Source organism: Grammomys surdaster, unplaced genomic scaffold (assembly GCF_004785775.1).
Source record: "Grammomys surdaster isolate TR1022 unplaced genomic scaffold, NIH_TR_1.0 126531, whole genome shotgun sequence".
Classification (NCBI taxonomy): Eukaryota; Metazoa; Chordata; class Mammalia; order Rodentia; family Muridae; genus Grammomys; species Grammomys surdaster.
Window position 1 is genome coordinate 8,686,474 of NW_021621323.1, and position 26,615 is coordinate 8,713,088.

General features: G+C 40.9%; 1 protein-coding gene across 1 annotated transcript in view; it reads left to right on the top strand.

The window, feature by feature from the left end:
* The first annotated feature begins 3,484 nt into the window (after positions 1–3,484).
* Arhgef38 (Rho guanine nucleotide exchange factor 38) overlaps positions 3,485–26,615 on the top strand; it is a 118,264-nt gene continuing 95,133 nt past the window's right edge. Inside the window, exon 1 of the mRNA XM_028760513.1 lies at positions 3,485–3,680. Within this exon, the coding sequence (XP_028616346.1) occupies positions 3,485–3,680 (196 nt within the window). The remainder of the gene's footprint in view (positions 3,681–26,615) is intronic.

Below are 26,615 nucleotides of genomic sequence, written 5' to 3' on the forward strand. Positions count from 1 at the left end.
CAATATCTGGTCTGGAAACCATCTAAAACAAACTATGACAGTAGTTTTGATTACTTTTTTTTTTCTTTTTTTTTCTTTTTTTTTTTAATTTCTTTTTTTTTTTTTGAACATGAAATGCTTTTTTATAGCATGTTTTACAAGGGGAGGGGGTAAGAGGGTCCAGGTGGTGGAAAAGTACAAAATCTTCTTGGCCTGTGCCTTGAAACATGTCATGGTCTATATGGTACACTGCCTTGAATTATGATCTACCTGCAGTTCTTCAGAAGATAAGTTTTGATTACTTTTACGTTTACATAGAAAATCCTTCAAGGGCCAGTGAGATGGTTCCATGGGTAAAGGTGCCTGCCACCAAGCCTAATGGCTTGACTTCTTCCCCCAATCTCAATTTGTGGCAAATTGTCCTTCTGATCACTTGTGAGTCAACACACACACACAATCCATGAAATATGACTTTAAATTTTTAAATAAACTACCATGAATAAATGAAACACATTTGCCACAGAATCTGTAGTAGCTATGATACATATCCTATAGATATAGGATATATATATGCCAGAATATGAATACAAATGTGTTTGTTTCAGAAATACAGATTTGTTCTAGAAAGATTGACAAGTTAAGGAACTGTTTGAATGCAGCACAGTTTCATATTTATTTGGATGTGTGAATGTGTCCACTTGAACCATCTAGGGTAATGAAATGAAATTAAAAACCTTATCTAGATGAAATGATGATGGAGGAGAACACAAAAGCCAGCTGTGTGTCCTGTAAACACTGTTGGTGACCTCAGGCCCTGACTGTGTTATGGACCGCATCTCATCATCTACTGTGGTATTTCTTAGTGACTTCAAAGGCTCTGCCATTCCCTAACTCACATATTGCAGGCTTTCTGAGGTGCAGAGCCGTAAGCAAATGCCAGAACTTTCCCAAGATAGAGGGCTACATTTACTGTAGCATTTGCACATTTCTTAGGTGTTTGAACTGGGTGACAGAGTGCCCCACACCTGTAATCCCAGGTGTAATTCAGGATAGGTAGGAAGATCACAAATGCAGTGTTAGCCTACATGGTGAGTTGAGGTCAGCCTACAGAAAAAGCAAAGACCTTATATCAAAAACAAAAGCAACACCAGCTAAAGTGGGGTATGCATTTAATTCAAACAATTGAGAGAGTGAGAGGGAGGGAAGGAGGGAGGGAGGAAGGGAGAGAAGGAGGGAGGGAGGGAGGGAGGAAGAGAGGGAAGGAGGAAGGGAGGGAGGGAAGGAGGGAGGGAGGGAGGGAGAGATCTCCATGAGCTCAAGGCCAGTGTCTCTTACATAGTGAGTGCCAGGTCTGGCAAAGCTTTATAGTGAGACTAAACAACCAAACAAGCCCAGAAGCAATGTGGGCTCAGGAGGTGGCTCAGTGGGTAAAGCACTTGCTGCTCAAGGGTAAGGACCAGAGGTTGGATCCCCAGAACTCATGCAAATGTCAGGGAGGCAAGGCTGCCTAGCAAGACTAACCACATAGGCCTGCTCTCCGTTCCACTTAGAGGCTTGCCTCAAAAAACAGGGCGGAACAATTCAGAATGATTCCTGACAACAAACCTTGTTTTCCATGCACACTCGAGCGTGTGCACACACGTATGTGTGCCCAGGCAAATGCAAATTTGCATGCACACACATATGCATATTGCACACACATGAAAATAACACACATTGAAACAAGCCAAAAAAAATTTATCATGTATGAAAACATATAAAATGTATTACCTGATTTTATTAGTTTTCTGGGTTTTTTTTTTTTCATTTTCTTTCTTTCTTGCTTGCTTGGTCTTTAAGCCTCCTATTTCCCAAAAGTTTTATAATTTTGTTTGCACAATTTTTCAGTTACTGAAGAGTATAGCTCTGATATTCATTGTTTATATATATATATGTATATATATAAACAAGTGGAATATTTTAATAAATGATAGACTTCATTTTACAGATTTAAAAGTTGTTTTAAAGGTATTTACTCAATATACTGTGGAGAGTTGTTTTTTTTTTTTTTTTGGTTTGTTTTTTCGGTTTTTTATTTTTATTTTTTTAAAAAATAACTTTCAATTATCTCAAATAAAAGCCAGTGTGCCAAGCTATATATAGCTGTCTCTATAGTGAGTGAGGATTTATCATTTATCTCTTAAGGTAATTATGCAAATTACATTCAGCCTACATATCCTGTGTTGGGAAAAATGGTTTTTGTCTTTCTCCTCCTCGTTTATAATCTTGTCCAGGTGGAGCTGAGCAAGATTCATAACGGGCAGGTGGAAGCTGGCGGTCCCTTTACGGTAGAAGGGAATCTATTTTTCTTCTTAGGGTATCTCTTCCTTAACAAGGGTGTGCGCAAAACACTCAGCACATTCCCAGAGCTTCTGAGATCTCTCCCTTGGGAGAGCCCAATAAATACAAGGAAAAACAACTTCAGACAATGAAAGGTCCTTCCCCTTTGCCTTTCTCCCTCCCCGCCCTTGCGTCTTGCCCCCTGCACCTTCTTCATAATTCTCCATTTCAATACTGTCACCTCCTCTCCTGTTCTCTTTCCTCACACTCCGTTTGTGAAGGCTACATCAGGAAGTTTTAAAACAAATGAACACTGAGTCGTCTATTATTTTCCTATGGACCAAGACTTGAGAAGAGAAGGCTGGAACCAGGAAAAAATGGAGCCCAGTCAAAGGCAGCCTGTGGAGAATAAGAGAAGTTTCTGGGCTCTCAGGACATCCATTCTCCTCCAGTTCTTCACTCTCCACGGGGGTGGGAGGTGGGGCGGGGATCACTCTCAAATGTCAATCTTTACTTCTCAGGTGCTCTGATCAGGGCTTATTTAGCCAGTCAGACGGTAACAGATGATCGCCAACGGCGATACTTAAAATTAGATGCATTGCTTTGAGGGCTCATGCTCCAAATAAAAATAACCCTGTCTGCATTGCCGTGTGAATGTAAATTGTCATAGCTACACACTGACTTCAGAGCCACAGGTGAAAGAGCAGAGGAAAGCCGCACAGGACTCCCAGCGGCGGTCACAGCACAGTTCACAGAGTGCACCTGCACACGCCCATGGGCATACATTCAACCCACAGGCTGAGAGTTGAGCTAACGTGTCCTTCCCTTCACTCAGCCCTGTCTCACCTTGCACACTTTCCCTTTCCCCACCCCCCAGCCCTTGCCCCACACAATGAGATTTTTGTTTGCTTCAGTAGCATGTGACATTAGAGTCTCTGCTTTGCCTAACTCAGTGCTGCAAGTCTCTCGGGTAACAGGTGGCAACTTCCCCTGTTGGATTGTAGGTATAAAAGAAAATGACCTCATAGGGGTGGAGCTTGGGGACTCCAGGTAGCAGTCACAGTCAGGTAACCTGCAGTGGAGCTGTGGAGTTAGAAAGGGGCAGTTAGATGCTCAGGTGCACCCCAAGACACTTAAGCCACCCGCTGTTGCCTGCAAACCTCAGAACTCTGTCGCTTTGCTTCACATGGAGCCCAGAGAAGCCGCTGGGAAGGAAACCATGGGAAGCAAGAGGAAGAACTTGACCTTCTTGAGATCCAGGCTGTACATGCTGGAGAGGAGGAAGACGGATACTGTGGTGGACAGCAGTGTTTCTGGGGACCACTCTGGCTCCTTGAGAAGGAGCCAGTCTGACAGGACCGAATACAACCAGAAACTACAAGGTAAACCCAAGAGGAAGCGGCTACCCCAGGTGGCTTCTCTGTTTAGTTCTGGTTTTGGCTCGCTACCATTTTCAGAGACATTTGAGGCAGAGGAGAAACTCAATCCCAACCTTCCCTTCTTAGAAAACAAGAGAAAGATGTGGAAAGAGACAAGCGAGGTACAGAGAAGATTTTTTTTTATATGACCCAATGGTTAAAGAGCCACCTCTGATTTTTTCTTAACACCCTTCAATTTTCTCCAATGAGAGTAATATTTTTTCCTCTACCTTCCTTGTTCCTTCTCCTTCCTCAACTCAATTTTAAAAGGGGGAAGGGCTAGTACACCTGTGATTTAAAACGTACAAAAGGCAGTTACCCCAGTAGGTGGCTCCAAGATACAACCCCATGAGATCCAGCTAGGAGACTCTGTTGAACTGTGGTTGAGGTTACACAGGGATGTGAAACTATAATCATGTCTTTAAAAACAAAAATAAGTAATGTTACAGTCAGTGGGATGCTCTGAAGGAATGCCTTAAAATCACTTAAGTGATTGTGTCCTTGGAGTGGACTGAATAGGATCCAGACAGGGCAGAGCTGTTCCACACACTCATGCTGACTGACGACTGAGGAAAATAAGCACTTTATTTTGTGATGTGGGAGGATTATCTGGCACAGTTATTAGAACACAACTTCCATCTCTGGCCCTGGATCTCCATCTCCTTCCCACTACCCTTTCCCCTAAAGGTCATTCGCTCCAATAAGACTCGATTTTAGTGTGATAGCAGGCAGGGTTTTATCTCCACTGCTGCACCTGTCATATGAGCCTCCAGATCCTGCCTCTCCTGTTTTGTATACAAAGCGTGAATGAGCTCCCCTCATCCCCCTGTGACCTGTCACTGTAGACTTTAAAACTGCAAAGGTATTAAAAGACCAATGGGGCACACCTGTTAGAATGCTTTCCCCAGAAACAAGCTTAGACTTGGTTATGCAAATTATTCAACTTAAATGCATTTAAATGAAATGTTTTGAAACTCTAACTTTTTAAACATCCTTCATGGCTTGGCACTAAATTGCGGTGTCAGTCTTTCTCCTTAAAGACATTATTTTTAATGAGGGAGAAATGGTATTTGATCTTTGAATTTAACTTTCTTCAAGGCAGCGTTGGAAAGAATGCAAATTTTAGTCCTACGCACTTGGTCTCCAATTCTGACTTTTCAATTTACTACGAACAAGACTTTGGAGAAAATTACTTAAGATTTCTGTGCCCCAATTTCCCTACACTTTTGAATGTAAGACTAATTATATTTACCATCTAGTGATGGATTGAATTAGATAACGACACAAACCTCTAGTACCTTGGCTGGCAGATATTACATTCTCAATAAATAATAATAGCAGTTATTTTCAATTTTAAGAATAATGGGTGTCCTACTAGGAGATAGGCCAAGCTGGATATTCATTCCAACATATATGCCTTATGTTTTTCTGCTTCTTTTTGTTCCTCGAAAAGGATACAACACACAGGCATTCAGAAACCCATCACAGTATTTCCAACGTTTTTTATTTCCATCAGTTTCACTAATACAGTGTCTTACTGCTTCAGATTTTTCACCGGCAAAATACATTCAAAATCATTTTGGAACTTACTAACATAATAGTCAGTTGTTAGCCACTTTGCAGAAGCTTGCAGGCTGCCCACACCCTTCATTTGGTTTGTGAGCTTTCCCTGTTCTGTTAGACTTTGTCTCTGAAAATAGAAGGTCTCAGAGTTCACCCGTGTTCCTAGAAGTACTTGGGGGGAAAATCACCAGGGAGTGTACATAGATGGCCGCACTGGAGCTGTAACTTAGCTGGACTCCTGAGGGGACACATGTTTAGATGTAATGCAGAAAAACCTAAATCTGAGTTCTAATGGGCAAGGGAGCTTTTGGGATGAGTTTACAGCAGATGCTTTGGCACAATGGAAGGTCTTTTTGCCACAATGGTCAAGGCAGTCAGCTCTGTGGGTTTGCTATCTGCTTTGTTCAATGCCCATAATAGACTATGGTCAGATGACTCCTACATCTCTTTCTTATTGAAATGACAAAGGTTTTGCCTTTATTTTTGTGGGGACTTGTAGCCTCTAGGAGACATTAAAAAAAAAAAAAAGATGACCTAGATTGGTTAGAGCCCCAGAAAGACGGTCCAAAGCCAGTTTAAGGTCAGAATGCTTTCGAAGGCTGGGGTATCCAGTACTCCTAGGGTTCCTAGGCTCAGTCAGTGGGTCATTTTTAGTGCTGTGTTGTTATCTGAGTAACTCACTGTTCTATCCAGGTTGGAATAGAAGCCAGCTCTTTGGTTCTGAAAAACAGATCTTTCTTCAGTGTCTGTGAGCTTGTCTTTTGATTTACATTAGACAGTCTACCTGTTGTTGTTGGTTTTTTAATATGCTAAAATAACATTTTTGTAAAATGAACTTTAAATTGCAATAATAATTTTTTTTAGAAAAGGATGCTTTGCATATGAGCTACAGCATCAGTGTAATGGAAAGCATCACTAAAGATGATATTCTAATGACCTTGTAGACGATCGATTGTCTTCCTGTCCAAAGATATTTCTGACAAACTTTCCATCTTGCTGTGAGAATTGGATGCTAACCTAGTGCTGCGGTTCTTTACTCCTGCAACAGATTACTCCATGAATTGGTGTTGACTGTATATGTCATATGTTGCCTTAGGGGTTAATGTTGAGCAAAATCAGCCTATGTGCCAGAAATCACAAGCTTAACATCATTAAAAAATGCGCACATTTCACTCCTCAAAGCTTATGGTCTACTTGGGAAAGATACGTAAGGTAAACTAACAGATGCAAAAGCTTGGCTTGATGGAAGTAGGGGCTGGATCAAGGATCCAAGCAATCACTGGGTGGAGGGGTTACTATGTAGTTAAGACACGATAAGCTGGAGACAGGAAGAAAATACAGATGGGAAACGGGTATTTCTACTTCGGCACTGTACTTTATCTGAAATATTTTTCCTTCCTTATTGCTTATGATTGACTCTCATTCCTCTTCCAATCTCTCACCCCACCCATACATGAACGAGGCTTCTGTTGTTAACTGTCAGGGCCAGCACACTGTAAACAAGCACTCGGTAACCGTCCAATAGAGCACATGAATGATCTGGCTCATGCAGGGGAAAGATGTGAACGGACACCAGTGTCTAAAAATAAAACTTCCATGTGTGTTGCTTCCATGTGTGCTCATAGTGCAGCACTAAATATGACTGTTTATTAAAATGAAACAATCAGAGATGTGAGTGTACAGAATTGCACACATAACGACTTCATTTCAGAGGGGTCTCTAGCTCCTTCCTTACTCTGCCTCCGAGAGTACAGTGCACACCTCAGTCCACTCTTCTCCCGTTCATTACAGTCACACACAGCGCCTTTCAAGTTACCTCCTTATTGCCGCTCTACTGAGTGCCTTAGGGAAGGAGCAAACAGGGAAAACGTGAAGGCTGGGTTGTGGAAACCTTGGATTTCATATGTGATTTCATGTGTAACCCGATTTGAATTAAGTGTGGCTTGGTTTTTATGTATGTATGTGTATATATATATATCTTCATATGTAGGTATCCACCTATAGAATACACAGGTATGTGTGTGTACTTGAGGTATTCCTACACTGATTAAGCTTTTTATGAAAATGTCAGTGACTGAGATTTAGCAGTCTTGTCTGAAACTGTAATGACTGATGTTACGGAGGTGGTTTCCACCCCTTGAGCCACATGTTTTTACACACATCCCCAAATTTACACAGTAATCCTGAATCCCCAAAATGGTGGTATTTGGAAATGGGGCCTTTGGGAAGTCATTAGATCCTAGACAAGAACCCTCATGAGTGGAACTGGTGGATTTGAAAGACACTCAAGAGCTCGTTTCTTGCTCTGCTGACGTTGGTAGAGAGGCCTGTAAACCAGGAAGTAGGCCCTCAACAGAAACTGTGGCCTCTGGGACCTTGACCTAGAATTTCTCAGCCAGTAAAGTGGTGAGGAACAAAAGCTTGTCATTTAGGATACACAGTCGTTTCATATATCTTAACAAAAACTAGATCTGACCGGCAGTGGGTCAGTTTGTTTGAGGTTGGTTTTCACCCTCTGGTTAATTATTTGGTTGGTAAATATTTTCACTAATGAAGTATTCACTAAGAATGGGAGTGAGTAGATAAAATGCCATTATTGTTGATAAAAGAGATCAAAACTACTCTTAACAGGTCGACAGCAACTTATCTCCCTTCTTCATTTATTACATTTTATTCCTTTTGCAGAAGGGAAAGTTTTTTCACCGTTGAGAAAGAACCGGTAGGTTGTCTTATAAATCCTAATCTGTTGGTACTCATGTTAAAAACAAATTGCCCTAAGGCACACACTTCAAACATAATAACAGATTGCAAAATAAGTGGACACATGACTCAACCAAGTAGTTGGACTTGACTAATTACAAGCCTATTTAATGTATGGTGCTTTTAAAGACTCTGGAGACCATGTCAGTGAGTGGGAGTGGTCCACACTGGACCACCGAGTGAAGGACGTTTTGCTCCTAATGAAGGATGCAATAATGGGTAAAGGCTCAACTTGCTATGTGTTTCTAAGATGGAGCCTTTCTCATTTCTGTCTGATCCTTTCTCCTGCCTCCAAACACCTTCTGCTGAACACTGCAGAACCAGTAACAAGACACCTGCAAAAAGTAGGTGTGCAATTGTTTGAAGGGCAAACCTTTTAAAAAAAAAAAGTCTAACTGTTTCAGTAGTTTCTGTCTCAGTCATGCATAAAAGCCAAAACGAAGCACACTATGATTCTTTTCTTTTTGCAGTTAAGAGCTAAGGTGTCTTTCAGTCTTTAGAAGTTATTTGTTTCACATTGCGAGCCAAAGGAGTTAGTAACTCCTACACAACCACAGTAAGGTGTGCAAAGCCCACTCCTCCTGTGCTGACCAGGGGTGGCTTCCTTTCTTTTCTTTTCTTTTTTTTTTTTAAGTTTCTTAAAGATAGAAGGTATCATTTCTGGTTGTGTGGTTTTCTTCTTATCCATAAAAGGTAGAATTTTATCAGTGCATAAAGTGTGGAATTAAGTGGGGATGTTGAATGAAAGGAAAGAGAGACAGAGAGACAGAGAGACAGAGAGACAGAGAGAGACAGAGACAGAGACAGAGGGAGACAGAGAGACACACAGCAAAAGTACATGTCAGGCATGAAAATGGGGGAAAGACCAGTAAGAGAAGAACTCAATCCATGTACACCTTTGTCTCTGCTAATATAGGAGATAAAAGTGGCTGCCTATAGTGTCATGTTTCCTAGGTGACACCACCATATCAACATTAGTACTTTTGTAGGCACTGGTTTCCTGAGGAAAGTGTATGGACCTTTGGCTAAAACCAGGCAAGAGTTGGCCTCTAATGAAGCATTGGTCTATCCCTGGCTGCCCTCTCCTAGCCTGTAGGTGGAGAGTCCTTGAAATCAAAGGACTTGAAAACTGCCTGTCGGGCTACCTTATTCTTCCAATTGTATTTGGAATTTTGGAATTTTCTGTTACATGAGCTTCAAGACTGGCTCTCGTCTGTCCCATCACATTCTCCTAAGGGTGGACTTCCCATGAGTGGACCTTTAGACCTGGGAGTGGAGGGGTGTAACTGGTTATGGAAATTTTCTTGAGTTTATCAAACTGGAGTGTTTATACCATGAAAAGGATGCCCTTTGTAGATGGAAAATTAACTTTACAAGCCTTAACGCTAGGTAGGCATGAGTGCACCCAGCACCAAGCCAAATTTGGGTGTGATGTTCTCACGGATCTAAGAAATCCAAGCTTGGACTAGGCCTTCAGATTGTTATGAAGGTGGCTTTGTCAAAACAGAACAGGACACTTTACATTTAACAGCTTCATTACATTCAGCCTGATCCGTTTGTAACTTTTAGATATGTAGATGCGGCACGCTGGAAGTATGTGTACCCTTGGATCAGGTAGTTAGTGAAAGGCAGGCATGAATTTAGGGCTGTGATCTACCTTCTGGATGTGATCTTCCTTCTTTGCTGGGTCCTGCAAAGTAAGAAGGAAGTGCAACAGAGGGAAGGGATAAACAATGAGACCCATCCTCCACCAGGGTTTGTGCCAGCAAGGGACTTCCTTCACACACTACTGCATGATCCCAGATCTTTGCAGTTCTGCCTTTGCAGTGGGAGAATGTGGATGGTAAAGCTTGGGTTGGAACATAGGTGCCTTCAGTATCTTAAAACAGAATAGTCCGGTAATTAGATTTTACTGATAACGAGTCAGAGCAATGTGGTGTTTCCTTTCTTTACGCAGTATCATCGTTCTATTATTGTAACAAAGCTCAACTGACTAGTTTTTACTTTGAAACACTCATTCTTTCTTTCATGTTGTGTCCTTGCCAGTGTTGCTGCTTTTAAAATAATTTTTGCTGTTGCTGTTTTTTTCAGGGACTAGAATTGAAAAGTTAGGCCAGGCAAATCTTCCCCATAATAACGGCAGCTTAATGGTCTCTATCTTGTGCTTCATTGAGCACTGTAAGGCGCCTCTTTTACTTTTTATATCTGTCATCCTTTATTTTCATCTCAGTAAGATGCAACACACATCTGAAGAACTGAAAGACCTACTCTATAGCAAAGGTGGAGAATATAACACAATTACAAATGAGAAGTGTGCAGGTAGCTGGGTGTGGGGCAAACCTTTGATCCTAGCACTAGAGAGGCAGAGGCAGCAACCTTCTATGAGTTCAAGCCCACCCTGGCCTATAAGACAGCTAGGGTGACATAGAGAGATCTTGGCTCACAAAGTAAAGCAAAAAAAAAAAAAAGCAAACAAATAAACAAACAATATGAATGTCAGAAACCAGCAGTTCTGCGTTTGGATTGGTAACGCTGCAATAGAATTCTACAAACTCTGCCTGAATCGTGAGTTGGAAACGTTAATGCATCAGGAAAATAGACCATTGTGATTAACGGCCTTTGTCCAAGGGTGCCCAGACCAATTCTTCCCTTAGTGCATCAGGGCAGAATAATTCTTGGATACCTGCACTGAGGCCATGATAAGGAACTGGACTGTCTTGCCTCCCTTGTGACTTGAAGCTTAAAGGCCACCTACTTAACTGCTGGTCTAAGTGTCTGGATGTGAAATTGTTTTCCCCGCATGCTTCTTGGTGTTAGGTCTCTAATATCAGTACAACAAACAGACAAATAAACAAAACCACACACACACAAAAAAACCTGTCAGAGATGTTTGCGTCTGTGTTGGTTGTGAAGTGGTTGATAGAAGACATTGTTTGCCTCTCAGTGCTGGTCTGATCTTCCTTAAGGAAAAACAGAGTCCCTTGAAGAGTTAGAACCTGTGTCTTCCCACATAAGCACAAGCAAATTACTCTGCTCAGCAATCAGAAATTTAGAGTTAAACATACACCTGTTTCCTGGCTGAAAAGCAGTCCTTTGCTCAAGCTGAAAGTTCTTCCCCTCAAATCCCTGGAGGCCTGAATCCCACTCACTGAGGTCTCTGTCCACCCTTCACAATCCTTCCCTGGAGGACCCTGCCTGCCTAAAGTGGCACAGAAAGAAAGGACTTTTCTTCTATCTTCTTAGAGTCTCTGTAATGGGGAATGTGAAATGAAACAACAAAGGGCAAGTTAGCTGGGGAAAAGCTACAAAGCTTGCTTGAAATCTATTTATTTTATGCAACACAAAGCACTTGATAGAAAAAAAATCCCAAAGAAACAACTGGACCCAGAGTTCTGTACTGTAGAAAAGGTAGACTCGGGGCTGGACCTCTGGCAATACATTGAAGAAAGTGGGAAAGAGTATACAGGGGAAATGAAGGGAGGCAATAGACCGTTTCAAGAAGGGTTGATGGGCAGATTCGTCTGGATGTCAACTGTCCACCTCCAGTGATGGAGAGCTCTACTTTTCCTGATACACATGGGCCCTTTCCTCGTGGAAATGTACGCTTTACCATTAGAGTGAACAAGGGAAGGTAGGGGGCCCTTCCTGCATCTGCCCTTCCCAGGCACCGTCAGCCCAGAATAATCATACCGCAGGTCACATGTGTGTGAGCGTGTTTGGGGGGGATGTCTTCTCCTTTAGTGGTCCTTACCTCTGAAGGCTCTAAAATTACATTATTGTATTTCCCACCCCCTTTTGTCATTTAGATAGAATTCCTCTTGAGAGTAGAGACTCATACCTACTTCAGCATTTAAGAGATGCCTGACATTTGGTACACACCCAGAGCTCTATTATTGCCCATTTAATTATTTAAAAATATTCAATGGTTAACTGAAACTGTACTGATTTTTATGGTTGGTATATTTCTGTAATTCCAATTTTCCTAATATTTAACAGTAGTCAGCTTTTGGATAACTGCATTTATTTTTGTTTGTTTGTTTTTCTGTAGCAAGGAAAAGATAATAGAAATAAACACATTGAAAAAGAAAATAAAATTGGCATCATATATTATTGGTATCATAGCCTCCACCTCATACCACCCCTATGACGTCAGAGGTGTCTGACGTCATAACCCTCTGAAGTGTGGGTTGTGGTGGGCACAGAGCAAAACAGTGAAATGTTAAGCTATTTGGAAATGTTATGGGCAGGGCATTCCAGAGTGATTAAGCATGTTCTATGACTTGGTACAAGGGGATAACACAATATTGATATTCTTGTTTGAGAATTGATAAATGAAAGGTACCCAGACACCTGCTGAACCTTGGTGTCTGTCACTTAGGTTCACCATGCTATGTTCTAGTCTTTACGACTTTGCAAAGAAGTTCATGCCATCTGTACACAGATGATGAAACCAAGGTTCACAGAGGTGGAAGGGCCTTCCCAGTGGTGAGATTGGTTCTTCCAGAGTCCTGTGTTCCAAGGTCTGTGTGTGTGTGTGTGCGTGTGTGTAACAGACAAACTGCATTCTTCATTGATCTTTCCTTAGTCTTTAGTAGTCATACCTGTTTTCTGTGGTTTTTTTCTCTTAATGGATTGACCCATCTTGACAGTGTTTTGAAAAATATTCAAAAGGTCTCAGATCCTGTTTTACCAGGATGTTTACTGCCATCTTTAAGCAACCCATGCGAGCGTATTTTGGAGGACTGTATCATTTTATGCTTTCAAAAAAATGTATTATGTACATGTAAATTAAGAAGATCTTCAAGCACGGTGAGTGAAGTCAGCACTTTCTAGAATAACTAGAATAACCTAGTATAAAATATAATATCAAGTTCTAACTCTCTTACCCTCTTCCCTCTCTGCTCCTCTCCCCACTCCCCTCCCCCACTCACTCTACCCATGTTCATGGCCAGCCTCTACACCCCCCTTTCTCTGACTCTACTCCCTCAACTCCCCACCCAATGCTCTAAATAAACAATATTTCATACTAATATATATTATATATTCAAATAACTGATATATATATATATATTTTTTTTTCCAAATAACTGAGCTAGTCTTAGCTGCTAATCAACATTAACCAGATAATACACAAGTGGATAAGGACTCTTGCTGGAAAACTGAGCCAGCACGGATACTCTGCTCTTTTAAGAAGATTCTTTTTTGTTGTTGTTTTTCTGTTTTCTATAGCAATTGTTAATTAGTTCCCAAAAGGGGCAAAATACTTCTGGGGTTTTTTCAAGACCATCCATGATGAGAAAGAAAAACAAAGTGAACATTTTAAGCCTTGGTCTTGGAAAATATTTATTTTTGTGAATGTTTTATAACCACATAATATATTAACAGTATGCATATGCTAGAAGTACATGCTTAGAACAGAGTCGGATGAAATTATTATATAGAGTACAGTACAGATATATATTGAAGCCTTGATGTTAAGTAAAAAGAGGGACATATTGAGTGTTTTATCAAAGTACCCCAAGCTAGCAAATTTATAGAGACAGAAAAGAAAAAGGCCAGTTTTGAGGAGCTCAGGGCACTTATCGGTTAACAGGTAGGAAATGTTGGTTTTGACAGGAAAGTTCTGAAGATAGACGTTGTGTGGATGATTGTAAAGTCACGTGAAGACACTCAGCAGCACTGCTGTACACTTAATAATATTCTATATGGGATCTTTCACATCACACACTCGGCATCAGTGAAAATAAAAGCGTTGTGGAGACCCATGGGCCACAACATTAAGATGTATAAGGCCTCCCCTGACCTGACTCTATCTACCCGATCGCATCTCTGACCTTCGGGATGTTTGGCTTTGACTGGCAGGTTCCCCATCTTTGTCAAATCTGTCCTTCCCGAGCTTCACGCTCAGATCACGTTCATGTGTCACGTGGTTGGTACATTTCTTACACCTCATGGTCGCTCCTCTCTTTTACTTCGCTGAACGAAGACAGAAGCGTTTGATCTTCAGGGCCTGGCAGCGGTTGGCATGTACTCAGTAACTGAGTTGAGTTTTGAGTTAGTGAGTAAGTGAATGGTGGAGGAACAGAGGCATGGCAGCTGCAGAGTGAAAATCCTGCTGGACGAGGGAACCCCGCCCCTGCCATGGTCGGTCCAGGCCCTCAGGTGCCCATCATTTGCTCTGTTGCTTCAGAGTCACTGCTCCTGGTGTGCATTATGAGGCAGATGAAGGAATTGTGTATCAGTTTCCATCACGAACCATATTTCTATTCTTTTTGTGTTGGGTCACGTGTAAAATTCTGTCATCATTAGCATGGGGGAAAATCACAACTGTGATAAACTGACGGACAGCAATAGGGTAGTCCTCAATGTAAAATCACATTTACAACCAGATATGGATAAAAGAATTACTAATGTTTTATGGATTGATCAAAGATTCTAAGTAGAATAAATGTCTCCTTTTTTTCCTCATTGTATTAAACCAATATATCCATTCAAATATAAGAATGCCATATTTGAAAATACCTTCTAAGAGCTTGAATTACTTGTTAATGACACACATTTAGGGGTGTCATCATTTTACAATGGTGTTACTCTTATTAAAAACTTGGACTGGGCCGGGGCAGTGTTGGCACATGCCTTTAATCCCAGCATTTGGAAGGCAGAGGAAGGCGGATTTCTGAGTTCGAGGCCAGCCTGGTCTACTGAGTGAGTTCCAGGACAGCCAGGGATATACAGAGAAACTCTGTCTCAAAAACAAAACAAAACAAAAAAACAGAAACAAAACAAAAACCAAAATCTTGTGTTGAGAATTTAAAAATTGGATTGGAGATTTAGCTGCCTGTCTAATGCAAGTCCCTGAGTTCGGTCCTCAGCTCTTCCAAGAAAAAGATCAAGAATTTTTTAAAAATTTAAAACAATGTTTCTAAAATTATAAGTTCATATTATACTTTAGTCTTTTAATTTTTAGATTTCTTCATAGATGTGTTAATTAAGAATGTAAACTTATCTTTCTTTTGATAAAGGAATATTTGGGGGGAAATAACTATTCTCTGAGAAAAGTAAAATTTTACCACAGTGTAGTAACAAGGAATTATTTTTACACATTGCACTTTTTATAGTCTGGAGATTGAACCTAGGACCTATGCCAGGCAAATTCTCTTCTCTGAGCTATATTTACAGTTCATATTTGCCTTTGAATATTCAAAATATAATTTATATATCACTACATAAACTTTCATTAATAAAAATTTGTGAATGAGAAAAAAATTAATCACAAAAGTTCAAGTCCTATGCAGCTTTTGCTGTATATTCTGCTTAAATTAAAAACAACAAAAATTTGTTTAAGATAGCCAAGCCATAGTTTGACTTTTCTGTATTTTTATATTGTATTCAAATCTTTATGACATCCAAAGACCTCTTGTAAGATCCTGTTAGAGAATATAAGCTAATACACACACACACACACATACACACACACATATCTCTATATATACATATATATGTATGTATACACACACATACACATATATATATGTGGTATGTATTACATGCATATAGACTAATGTGCAATCACTGTAGATTGTGCTGAGAATCCACAGTCTCCAATATGTGACTAAGTGGATCTAAAAAAAGTCTATTTTGGTTAGTTGAGAGAAAAACAAATTATGTCTTTTATTCATCTAAAATCTATTAAAAAGATAATTAAATGCATAATGAAAGACTTGGAATCTAATTCAGGAATAAAATGTTTGTCTCACAAATATGTGGCCATGAGTTCAATCCTAGTATAACACAAAGGGGGGCAGGGAATGACACCTCTATGCCTAAGGCTTTCACAATAAAAAAGAGAGAGAGAAGTGCTCTGAGATGCTGTTTTGTTGTCATGGCTCAGCCGTTGCAATGATAAAAACACAGCAGCTGTGGTTGCCTGCACTGGAAAGGGCGTGTCATCAGTTAAACATGGACCAGGAAGGGACTCCCAGAAACCTGCCTCTCCAGCCCTAACTTAGCTACCAGTGGAAACTTGGAGAGGGAGAGTCATTGTCTCCAGTCGGTTCCAATGAGCAGCTCCAAACCCACTGACAGACAGACAGACAGACAGACAGACAGTCAGTCAGTCAGTCCTGGTGAAACTCAAGTGTTTCACAAACCAAACCAAAAGGATATGAATGCAAAACTGGCATTGTGCGGATGAGAGAGAGAGAGAAAATGAGAGAGAGAGAGAAAATGAGAGAGAGAGAGAGAGAGAGAGAGAGCAGAAGTGGGAGAGAGACAGGATAGGAATGGGATGGGAATACTCAGAGTGCATTGTGCATATCTATAAAATTGTCAAACACAACCTTAACAAAAATTATAACTTAAAAAAGAAGAAAGCAACGAGATGATCCTCAGCTGATTTTCTCATAATGTATGCAAATCCCTTTTAGAGTGAATCCCTGTGTATAGGCAACAAGGGAAGAAAAAGGAGAGGGGGAGGGGGGAGGAAAAGGAAGAGAGAGAGAGAGAGAGAGAGAGAGAGAGAGAGAGAGAGAGAGAGAGAGAGAGAGAGAGAGGAGGAAGAAAAGTAAAATTGTTGTAAGTCCCTAAGGCCCTTACTGAAACCTTGACTTGCTTCTCTGGAAGTTTCTACTCACAATACAGCTTCTAAGTGACCCTTCTGAGAGTGACCCCTCTTCGCAGAGGCAGCTGTCACCAGCATCTGTTTACTCTCCTTTACAGGGCTCCCCACTCACTATCTCTCGAATGCCATATTCCTCCCCAGCAATAGTCTTCCTGCTTCTCTTTCATAACTAAAAGATGTTTCAGAAGACCAAGGTTTGTGTTACCCTGCTGTGCTGCTACAATAAGAACAAAGTTCTCAACAGAGCCGCTGCTAACCTTTGGGGCTAGGCCATTCTCAGTTGCAGGGCGAGGTCTCCTGCACACAGGGCACTGACAGCATCCTCATCATCTATAGTAGCTGCTAGAAGTTCTTCTTCATGCCTCTCCCTTCTGACAACCAAAATGGACACTAAATGTTCCCAAATGTTTCTTGAGAGGAGGTGTAAAATTGTCAAGTTAAGAGCTGCTCGCTGACACAATGGGCACTCAATAAATACTTGTTGAATAAATGAATGAGTGGTTTCAAATAAAATCAGCGTCTCATTTAGCCAAAGCTCCATACTCTTAACAATAGGATGTTTATAACGGGAAAACTGAGTCCAGGCACGATTTATCAGCCTGAGCTCTCATTCTGTTCAGGACAGAGAGCTTCCTTTCTCATTCATCTTTTCCCATTAAGGACTTTAAATAAAGTCATTTCTGGGAAGTGCCTGGCCATTTAGCTCCTAATTGTCCTGGCTGTGCTATGCTGTTCACTGTTGGAGCTTCTAGATTCAAACCAATGCTACTTGAGTATTTTTCCAAGCCCGGAAAATGTTGCTGATTTCCTTTAGAAACCCCACCTTCTGCAGCAATTAGCAGCCAGAGGAAATAAATCAGAAGCCTCGCGAGTGGGGATAAAGTATTTCCCTGCCCCAGTACTTGAGCTTTCAAATCTGGAGCAGCAGAGGTTCAGCTCCTCCACATTTTCACCGAGCACCTCACCGGCTTCCCTCCAAACCCTGCCTGACATGCAATTATTTTCAACCTATTTCACAGAAGGCACACTCTATTCATCTTTGTGTGGATCAGATTTCCATTAGCTGATAAAAAATTGTACCGTGTGAAATCTATGTCCATAGGGTTCCATGCAATCCCAAGCCAAGTGGGTCTTGTTTGTTGTGGCTTTAATTTTGTGGGGTTTTTGTGTGTGTGTGTGTGGGGGGGGTGGCAAACATGGGGAAAGTCATAAAATACGACCTATGCTAAAAAAAAAAAAGGGTGGCAAGCATCTAGGAGGAATAAAACTCCAGATTTGATAATGAGTGGGTGTCTGTTCTATATGGAAGAAAAAATTGAACGGTTGCTGATGGGGATGGAGAGGTCAATGTTTGACCTGTTTCTGGCTCTGTTGCTTGTATGACTTACTCTTTTTCTTTCTTTCTGTATAAAAAAAAGTATTTATTTTTGTTTTATGTGTAGATGTGAGTGTCTGCATATATGTATACCACATGTGTGCCTATTGTCCACGGTGGCCAAAGGAGAGCATCGGAGTCTCTGCATCAGGAGTTGAAGGTGTTTCTCAGCTACCTGATGCGCCTGCTGGGGACCAAACCCTGGTCCTCTGTGGGAGCAACTAATGCTCTTAACCACTAAGTCATCTCTCCAGCCTGGACTTACATTTTCTAGAAATTAGGTTTTTTTTTTCTTTCTCTAAGTAGAGCATAGACCTAGGAACAACTGGTACCTTCTCTCCTTCTTTGTTATTTTTCTATTTTTCGTTGTTGGGCTTTATGCTTCCGCTACCTATTCAACCAACCCAGAAATCTAAGCTTCGGCTTCACCTTTTCTTTACCCTGCATCGATTGACAGTCCATGCTAAGTTTTTCCTAGGCTTCTATTGATTTTCCCAGTTCTCATCATTGTCCCTGTAAGTAGACTGAGAAGATTGTCATCCTTCTTCCCTTTGGCACCTGTGCAGTTGCCTTGTTCTCTTGCCTTAAGGCTTGATTGTCACCTTCCCTTCCAAATGTGGCCCTACACAGCCAAAGTGGCCTTGCTAAAAGAACCTAATCACATCACTGCTTTCTCCAATGATCTCCCATTGCTATGGTTTGGATAGGAAGTGTCTATCAAAAAGGTACAGTGTTGAAGACTTGGCCTCCATCTGGTAGAACCAGTCACTGAGAGGTTGCTGGGTCGTGGAGGCCCTGACTTTACCGTGGAATGAATCCATTGATTGATTCATAATCTGATGCCATTATTAATAGGAGGTGAGGCGTGCCTGATTGCTGGTAGGTGACTCTCCAGTTATGTGCCTCTGAAGGGTGTCCTGGGTCTTTCTAGTCCCTCTCTCTGCTTCCTGGCTGCCCTGAGGTGAGCATCCCTGCCCTTCCACGCTCTTCTGCTTTTGCACTCAGCCTCCCTACAAACCAGAAACTAGGGAGTCAGCTAATTATGAGCCAAGACTAAACTACAGCCATAATAAGTTAATTCTGCTTTAAGTTGTTTTCCATGAGTATTTTGTCAGAGAAACAAAAAGAGCTAACACTCATTATTCTTCAGAGTTCGAGATTCCTTAAGGATGCCTTCGGAATACTGTGACAGTCTCTGTAAGCTTAGGACATTCTTATGCCTGATAACTCTATACTTTCCTCACACAGAGCTCTTTTTCCATCTAGCTTTGCAGCCACGCTCTCTAGATACTACTCCTTTAGCTAATTGTATGTCTCTTCTCTCTTGTTGCCACTGAAGAGCCTGGCCTCTAGGCTGCACTAGGCTTTTTGCCCAGTTCACAGTGTATGGTAATTAGAATCTCTATACTGTTTGTTTGTTTGTTTCTTCAATATTGGCTGGTATTTTTACATTTCGAAGGGACTGGTTTCTAGGATCATTCTAGAATCATTTTCTTCTTAATCCTTTTTACTTGTTTCATCCAAATTCTAATGTAACAGTAGCGGCTTGGCAACTTGACTTTATGAAATTGTTTCCAAGCATTAAATCAGTTTTTATAGAAACACACATGTTCTATCGCTCTCATATTTTGCCAATGTGTGTGTATTTAGTTAAGTTAATGTAATTACAACAAAAACACAGCCAATACAGGCAGGTTTGCTGCTGTACACAACCGGTTTGTGGAAAATGTACAAATTAATTCTTAAGGGAAGTGTCTAGATATCCCTGTATGTTTTAGGGAGCAAAAGGAAAATGCTGATTTATCTGATGGCTTTAATAACCCACCATTACCTCTGTATTACCCACTTCCTGACTGTAAGGGCTGTTGCATTATTCATTACTACATACAGAAGAGAATCTACTCAAGTCCAATAGATAATTTTGAATTGATATTGACTGAGATACAAAATTTCTTTAACTCCCCTAACTAGGAAACATAAAATTATTAACTTCAAATTCTGATACTTAGGATTTTATTTAACTCTGAATATATTTGTGGGTATGATAAAATTGTAAATGAGCTCAGGACTAGGTACTTTTGATATATTACCCTTCTGTTCTGCAGTCAAGCTACTGTATACATTGCTTGGTAAATAACTGTTGAGAGGTATACATGTACCTACCGTCTCTGGTACCAGGGACCACAGGTGTTATCCCATAAGGCATTGAGCAAAACCTTAAGGTCAGAATACAAGGTTACTAGTTCTAACTCTTCTTTACTAAGGGGCAAGTAACATACTTATGAAAATAAAAGTTCGTGATTACTTATTGGCAATCATTAATCAATAACCACCCCAAAGTCTAAGAGTAACAGTAGATGAGACCCAGCAGGGGCAGCTGTGTCCCTCATCTCTCTTGAGAAAGAGGACATTCCACGGATTCTCAGAAACTTCTTAGCACCCAGATTGCACCTTGAGATAAATGGGAGATAATTGGGGTTTTGGAAGTCAATCACTACAGCAGGTGATATGTCAAGGCAAATTCCCATCTCATTTGAATTCCGTCTGAGTGGTAATGTGCACATGAGGCCTGCTGTTGAACTGGCTTTGTAGCAGTCCTTGCTGGTTCTGCTTTTTTCCAGCTCTCAGGTCAAAGACCTAATGGATATATAATCAGCACCTCCTGTCCCTGGGACATTTCCCAGGTGGTGGTAGGGGGAAAGACCATCTAGACCTCTCAGAACCAATGGCAAGGAATTCTTGGCAATACAAATTACAAATGGCTCCTTCTGGAAGGATATCTATGTGTCAGATGTGACAGTGTGATTTCCATACTTTATCTCACCATCCACAAGTCCCAGGCAGTAATTAGTGGCTAAAATGAAGGATTTGAACCCAGGCGAATAAGTTCAGGTTGGAATCCTGGTCTCACTACTTAAAGCATCGAGAACTTGGATAAACTATTTAACCTCTGTGTTTCCACTCCTTTCTGTTAAAAGGGAAGGAGTAAGCATGTCCATCCTGTAAAGCAGAGCTTGTGCTTGTGGTCTCATGTCTGTTTTTCCCCACTACCCCTGCCTTAGGTAGCCAGACCAGTTCTACAACCTCGCTGGGCTGGAGGGAGGGAAGCTTACCTGGATGGATGAGTGTAGTCAGGATCTTGGTCTTCTGTGAGTTCGAAGGTAAAGAGCACACATACCCAGGAATTGTTTTGGAGAACTGGTTCAGTTTATTGGGGAGACAAAGGCTATTTAAACCTTTGGAGGAGTGAGTAGGGGCTATCAGGATGAGTGTACATCATTGGCAAGGCCAGGTTACTGGGGATGCCTCATTTGTACAAGGAGGAATTTCAGGTACTGCTGGGCATGATCTTATAAGTGGAAAGGAAGTTTAACCTGACTACCAACTCTGTGGTGAGCCACCTCTGGTGAGGTAAGGGTCTAGGGCACAGGGCTATGTATGTCAGAGCATCAGGCCCCTGGACAGGAGTATCAAGGCTACTCCTGCCAATCTCAGGGTAAGGTTTCTGGGGTTTGGATATGCCTCTATCCTACTCTTGCTCCCGGCCTGCTCCTCCCAGGCCCACAGCTCCCTGGCCTCACGAGTTCTTCAATATGGCATTTCATTATTACTGCTGTTGACAGCTTCTCTTATTTCTCTTCTGGAGATGAAGCAATTTAGTGACACACCACATGGCTTGGTCAGTGTCATATACCAGTGAGGGGCTGCCAGCACTGACCTGTATGTACCTCTGTCCAGTGAAATCCTATTGCATATGTACAGTGTACCATGATGGCAGCATTGCCAGTCAGGGGTAGGGGTGAGGGAGCTCCAGCTGCACAGCCCAGCCCAGCACATCTGGTTAGAACCCCAGTTCCTCCGTGTAATCTGTGAATCGTTGGAGAAATTTTACTTACATTTATATGCTGTTCCTCCATCACTAAAATTAGCATAATATCCCATTTTTAGGTTGTAAGGAAGATTAGAGAAAATGAATATTTACAGCATTGGTCCTTAACAAATACTTGAAAACGGCTGTGTGTATTACAGGCTTGCACAGTATATTATGATAAGTAGAGTGGGAATAACAGTGTGTAATGATTTAATAGAATACAAGTAATTTAGCTTGTTTTCATAAATAAATTATGATGTGTGCGTGCAATGGAATATTACTAAACCTTTAAAAAGTAAGGCTTTTGAGTAAGGCATTCGGTACACACTACAGCTTAGATGAGCCTTCAGGACATTGCACTCAGTGAAATAAGCCAGGCAAGGGACGGAAGCAGTATCATTGTGTTAAAATGAGGTACCCAGAGCAATTAGATAGACAAAAAGCAGCATGGCAGAGGAGAGGAGAGATTGGGGATTGAGAGAGTCTCACTTTGGGAAGATGGACATGTTCTGGACACACGCAGTGGTAATGATTGCACCATCGTGGGATGCACTCAATGTTGCCAAACTGCACACTTCAAAACAGTCAACACAGGGGCTTTTATGTTACTCATATTCGCTACAATGAAAGAGATGAAGGAAATGTAACCTAAGGGGGAAGGGAGCAACTGTTGGAAGTGTTAAATTACCGTCAATCTTGAGTCCAACTTATCCTCCCTTAGCAATTGGTTGACGTCTTGTGTTGAATTTCACCCAGAAACCGTACACATCTTTGCATTTTGTAAGCATTAGACGGTGTGCATGAAGCCTCTTACCCACGATGCACGTCTCTGAGTTGGCAGATGAGTATTAATCACTGTGGCTGTCATTCTGACAGTGCCATCCCAAGTAACACTGCTGGGGACAGCAGGAGAATGTTTTTATTATACACATTACCTTGAAATAACATTCTTGCCAGGAAATTTGACGCAGCGTATGATAGAAGGAAGCCGAGCTCAAGGCTGCCAGTCAAGTGCTCTGCACACAAGGTGCATCAGAAGAGTCGAGATGCAAGAATGTAATTAACTACGAAGGTCATTCTTCACCAGGGTGACATCTAGAACAAAGCTGCTTTCTGTTATTTGGCTTACTGTGTTTATACCTCACAATCCCACTTTTATAAGCCTCCCTCTCCATGCGGTGTTTTGAAATCCTATAAGATGTTATTTTAAGATGTTATTATGTTTAAATTGCCCTACTTCCAACTCAACTCAGAATCATTTTGAATTTTGAAACACAGCTCTGATATCAAAACCTCTTCCCTCTTTTCCTCTTTCAATTACTACAATGTTAAATTTAGGGGAAATTTTAATATATCCAGAAAGTCTCGGATGTCTCTGTACTCTTTCTATTTTATGATCTCATTATGTGGTATTTCTCTCAATTAAAAATAATCCTGGCAAGGTCTATACAAATGAACATCATAATCATTTTAAATGTGTTCAATAATGTTCAAGATATTAATGTGTATGTCATCACACACGCACACACACACATACACACACACACACACACACACACACACACACACACACACACCCACACACACACACACACACACACTTACTTCTTTGGCAGTGATGACTCAGAGGTTGAGAGTACTTGTTACTCTTCCAGAGGACCTCGAGTTGGTTTCCAGTATTCATATCCAGTGGCATAAAAGTGTTTGTAGCTTCAGCTCCAGGACACCCAGTGCCATCTTCTGTCCTCCATAGGCACCTGCAGACACATGGACCCACACAGACAAGAGATAAAATAAAAATGAATATTTTTTAAAAGTGCAAGGAGAATGCATCACTGATCCTGGCAACTGTTACTCTTTTCTCTGTGACTTTTGCTCATTTCGTTTTGTGGGACAGGGTCTCACTGTACAGCTGAAGGTGCCCCCAAAGTCCTGCTTCTGCATCCTGAGCGGTAGGACTCCAGCTATGTGCCACTACACTGGCTGTCTCTGGGATTTTTGACTGCTCTGGGAGCCTCAGTTCAATGACATCATATGGTATTCAACCTTTTGTACCCGGTTTATGTCTCTTTGCATAGTGTTCTCAACAGTCACACGTATTGTAAGGGATGCCAACATTCCTTGCCATTTGAAGGCTTAGTAATGTTCTGTTTAATGCGTTTACCACACTCTGCTTATTCCTTCATCCATTGCTGAGCACTGATGTGACCAATGCAGTTGTAAACCCGTGTACACAGACCTCTTGTATTTCCTGCTATCCATTAGTGTAGACGCCCATTCACAAGTGGGATCAATGGGACATCTGGTAATCTATTGGTGATTGTTTGAGGAATTACTGCACTGTATTTCAGTGTCTGTATTATTATTATTATTATTAATTATTGTCTTCCTATCAATTGTGTGTAAGAGTTCTAGACTCTCCAAATCCTTGAAGGAATTCCTCTGTTCTGTCTTTATTAGCAACCCAGGATTTTAAGGAGTGTTGTCTTATTATGTTTAATTTGCATTTTTTCATGATTAGTAATGTTGGACATCTTTTTAGGAACATGTTAGCTGTCTATTTTTGGAGAAATGTCTGTTCAAGTGCTTTGTCCATTTTTAGGAATTTGTCTTTAACGTTTAGAAGTTCTTCACAGCCGGATGGTGGTGGCGCATGCCTTTAATCCCAGCACTTGGGAAGCAGAGGCAGGCAGATTTCTGAGTTCGAGGCCAGCCTGGTCTACAGAGTGAGTTCCAGGACAGCCAGGGCTACACAGAGAAACCCTGTCTCGAAAAACAAAACAAAACAAAAAAACAAAAAAAAAGAAGTTCTTCACATAGATAAGATATTAATTCATAAACTTTTTTCTCCCATCTTATGGGTAACTGATGTTCTTTTTTTTGCACAAATTTCAAAACTGTTCATGAAGCTTGACTCATGAAGTTGTCTAATTCCTTCTGTTGTCCGACTCTTGGTGTCATATCCCAGCAGTTATTGCCAAATATATCATGAAAACTTTACACTGTATTTTCCTCTGAGAGTTTTACAGCTATAGGTTTAACTCAGAGGACTCGGGGCTAAAACTTTATATGCAGTATTAGATAAAAATCTGATGTCACTTTTGCTTCATCCAGTACCATTTACTTAAAGAATGGTCCTCTACCCTAGGACGGTCTTGGTCTCCATATAGATAAAAGGCTTTTAACCACAAAGGAGATGATTTAGTCTTGTCTTTCTAGTCTGTTTTATTATCTGTATAATATCAAGTCTGTCCTTCCACCACATTTTCAATTAGTTCTGAAGTGCAAGACCACTAGCTTGATTCTGATTTTTCATGATTATGTCTCCACACCTTTCAGTAGCTGATTTGACAAAATTTTGTCCTTAGACACTGTACACTCCAAAACTAATATTTTTTTCAAAATTAACTTATTTGAACTTATGCAGAAAATAGCATAGGAACTTGTAAGTCAAAGTTACAATAATGTTAATTTTTTGGTGTTTTAATTGATTTTTTTTTTAAAAAAATTAGTTCTTCGAGAATTGCATATACTGTATTTTGAACATAGTTACCCCTCTCCCTCACTTCCTCAGAAATCCTTCTCCTCTTACATACACACCAAACTGTGTTCTAGTTCTTTTTAACGCAATAGGGTCTAATTTGTGTTGCCTGCCCACTCTTTGGTGTATGGCCATCCACTGGATGGGTCTGTCTACCAAGGACCTCACCATTAAAGAAAGCTAACTCTCTCTCCCTGTAGCTTTCATGAGACCTTCAGATAGGGATTTACTTCATGCCTACCTTCCCACTGCATGCTAGGATTTTGTCTGGCTTGCAGTTGCATAGGTCTTGTGGGTGCCGTCATAACCACTGTGATTGTGCAACTGCCCTGCTATGCCTTCAAAATATTCTTTTGTTGTAATCATCCACTACCCCTGACTCTTACACTCATTCCTCCCTCTCTTCCTAATGATCCCTCAACTCTGGGAAGAGGAGGTGTGATTTAAATGCCCCACTTAGGGCAGAACACTGTGATGTGGAAGCATAAGCAGAACAAAATCTTTCCTCTCCAACTTGCTTTCCTCAAGGCCTTTCATCACAGCAACAGTCACCTTGAATAAGTGCCTCTTATTTCTCTCCTCCTGTTCATGGTCTTTCTCACTTCAGATTCCTTTCTTTCTGTTTCCTTTCTCACTTCAAAACTTCCTATCTAAGGAAGTATTTGCTTACCAAAGAGTGGACAGGCAACACAAATTAGACCCAATGGCCATAAAAAGAACTAGAACACAGTTTGGTGTGTATGTATGAGGAGAAGGATCTGGGAGGAAGCCAGGGAGAGGGGTAACTATGTTCAAAATACAATGTATGCAATTCTCAAAGAACTCAAATATTTTTAAAATATCAATCAAAACACCAAAAAAGTTAACATTATTGTAACTGACTTACAAGTCATAGCATTTGCTCTGTGAGAAAAACATTCAAAATTTTCTTTAATGAAGATATTTGTTAATAAAACGAATGTTTATTGGAACCTCATGCTTGAGAGAATCCTGCTAAGCACAATTCTCAAGCAGTTATTCTTTTCTCTTAGCCTCTGAAGGCATGTCCCATTCATATCAGTCACTCACAGATCCAATTGCTACATCTTTGTAGGTCTTTTCTTCTTGGGTACTTTAAAGATTCTCCATTTATTTTTATTTTAATAAAGCTCAAAATTTTATTCCTAAAC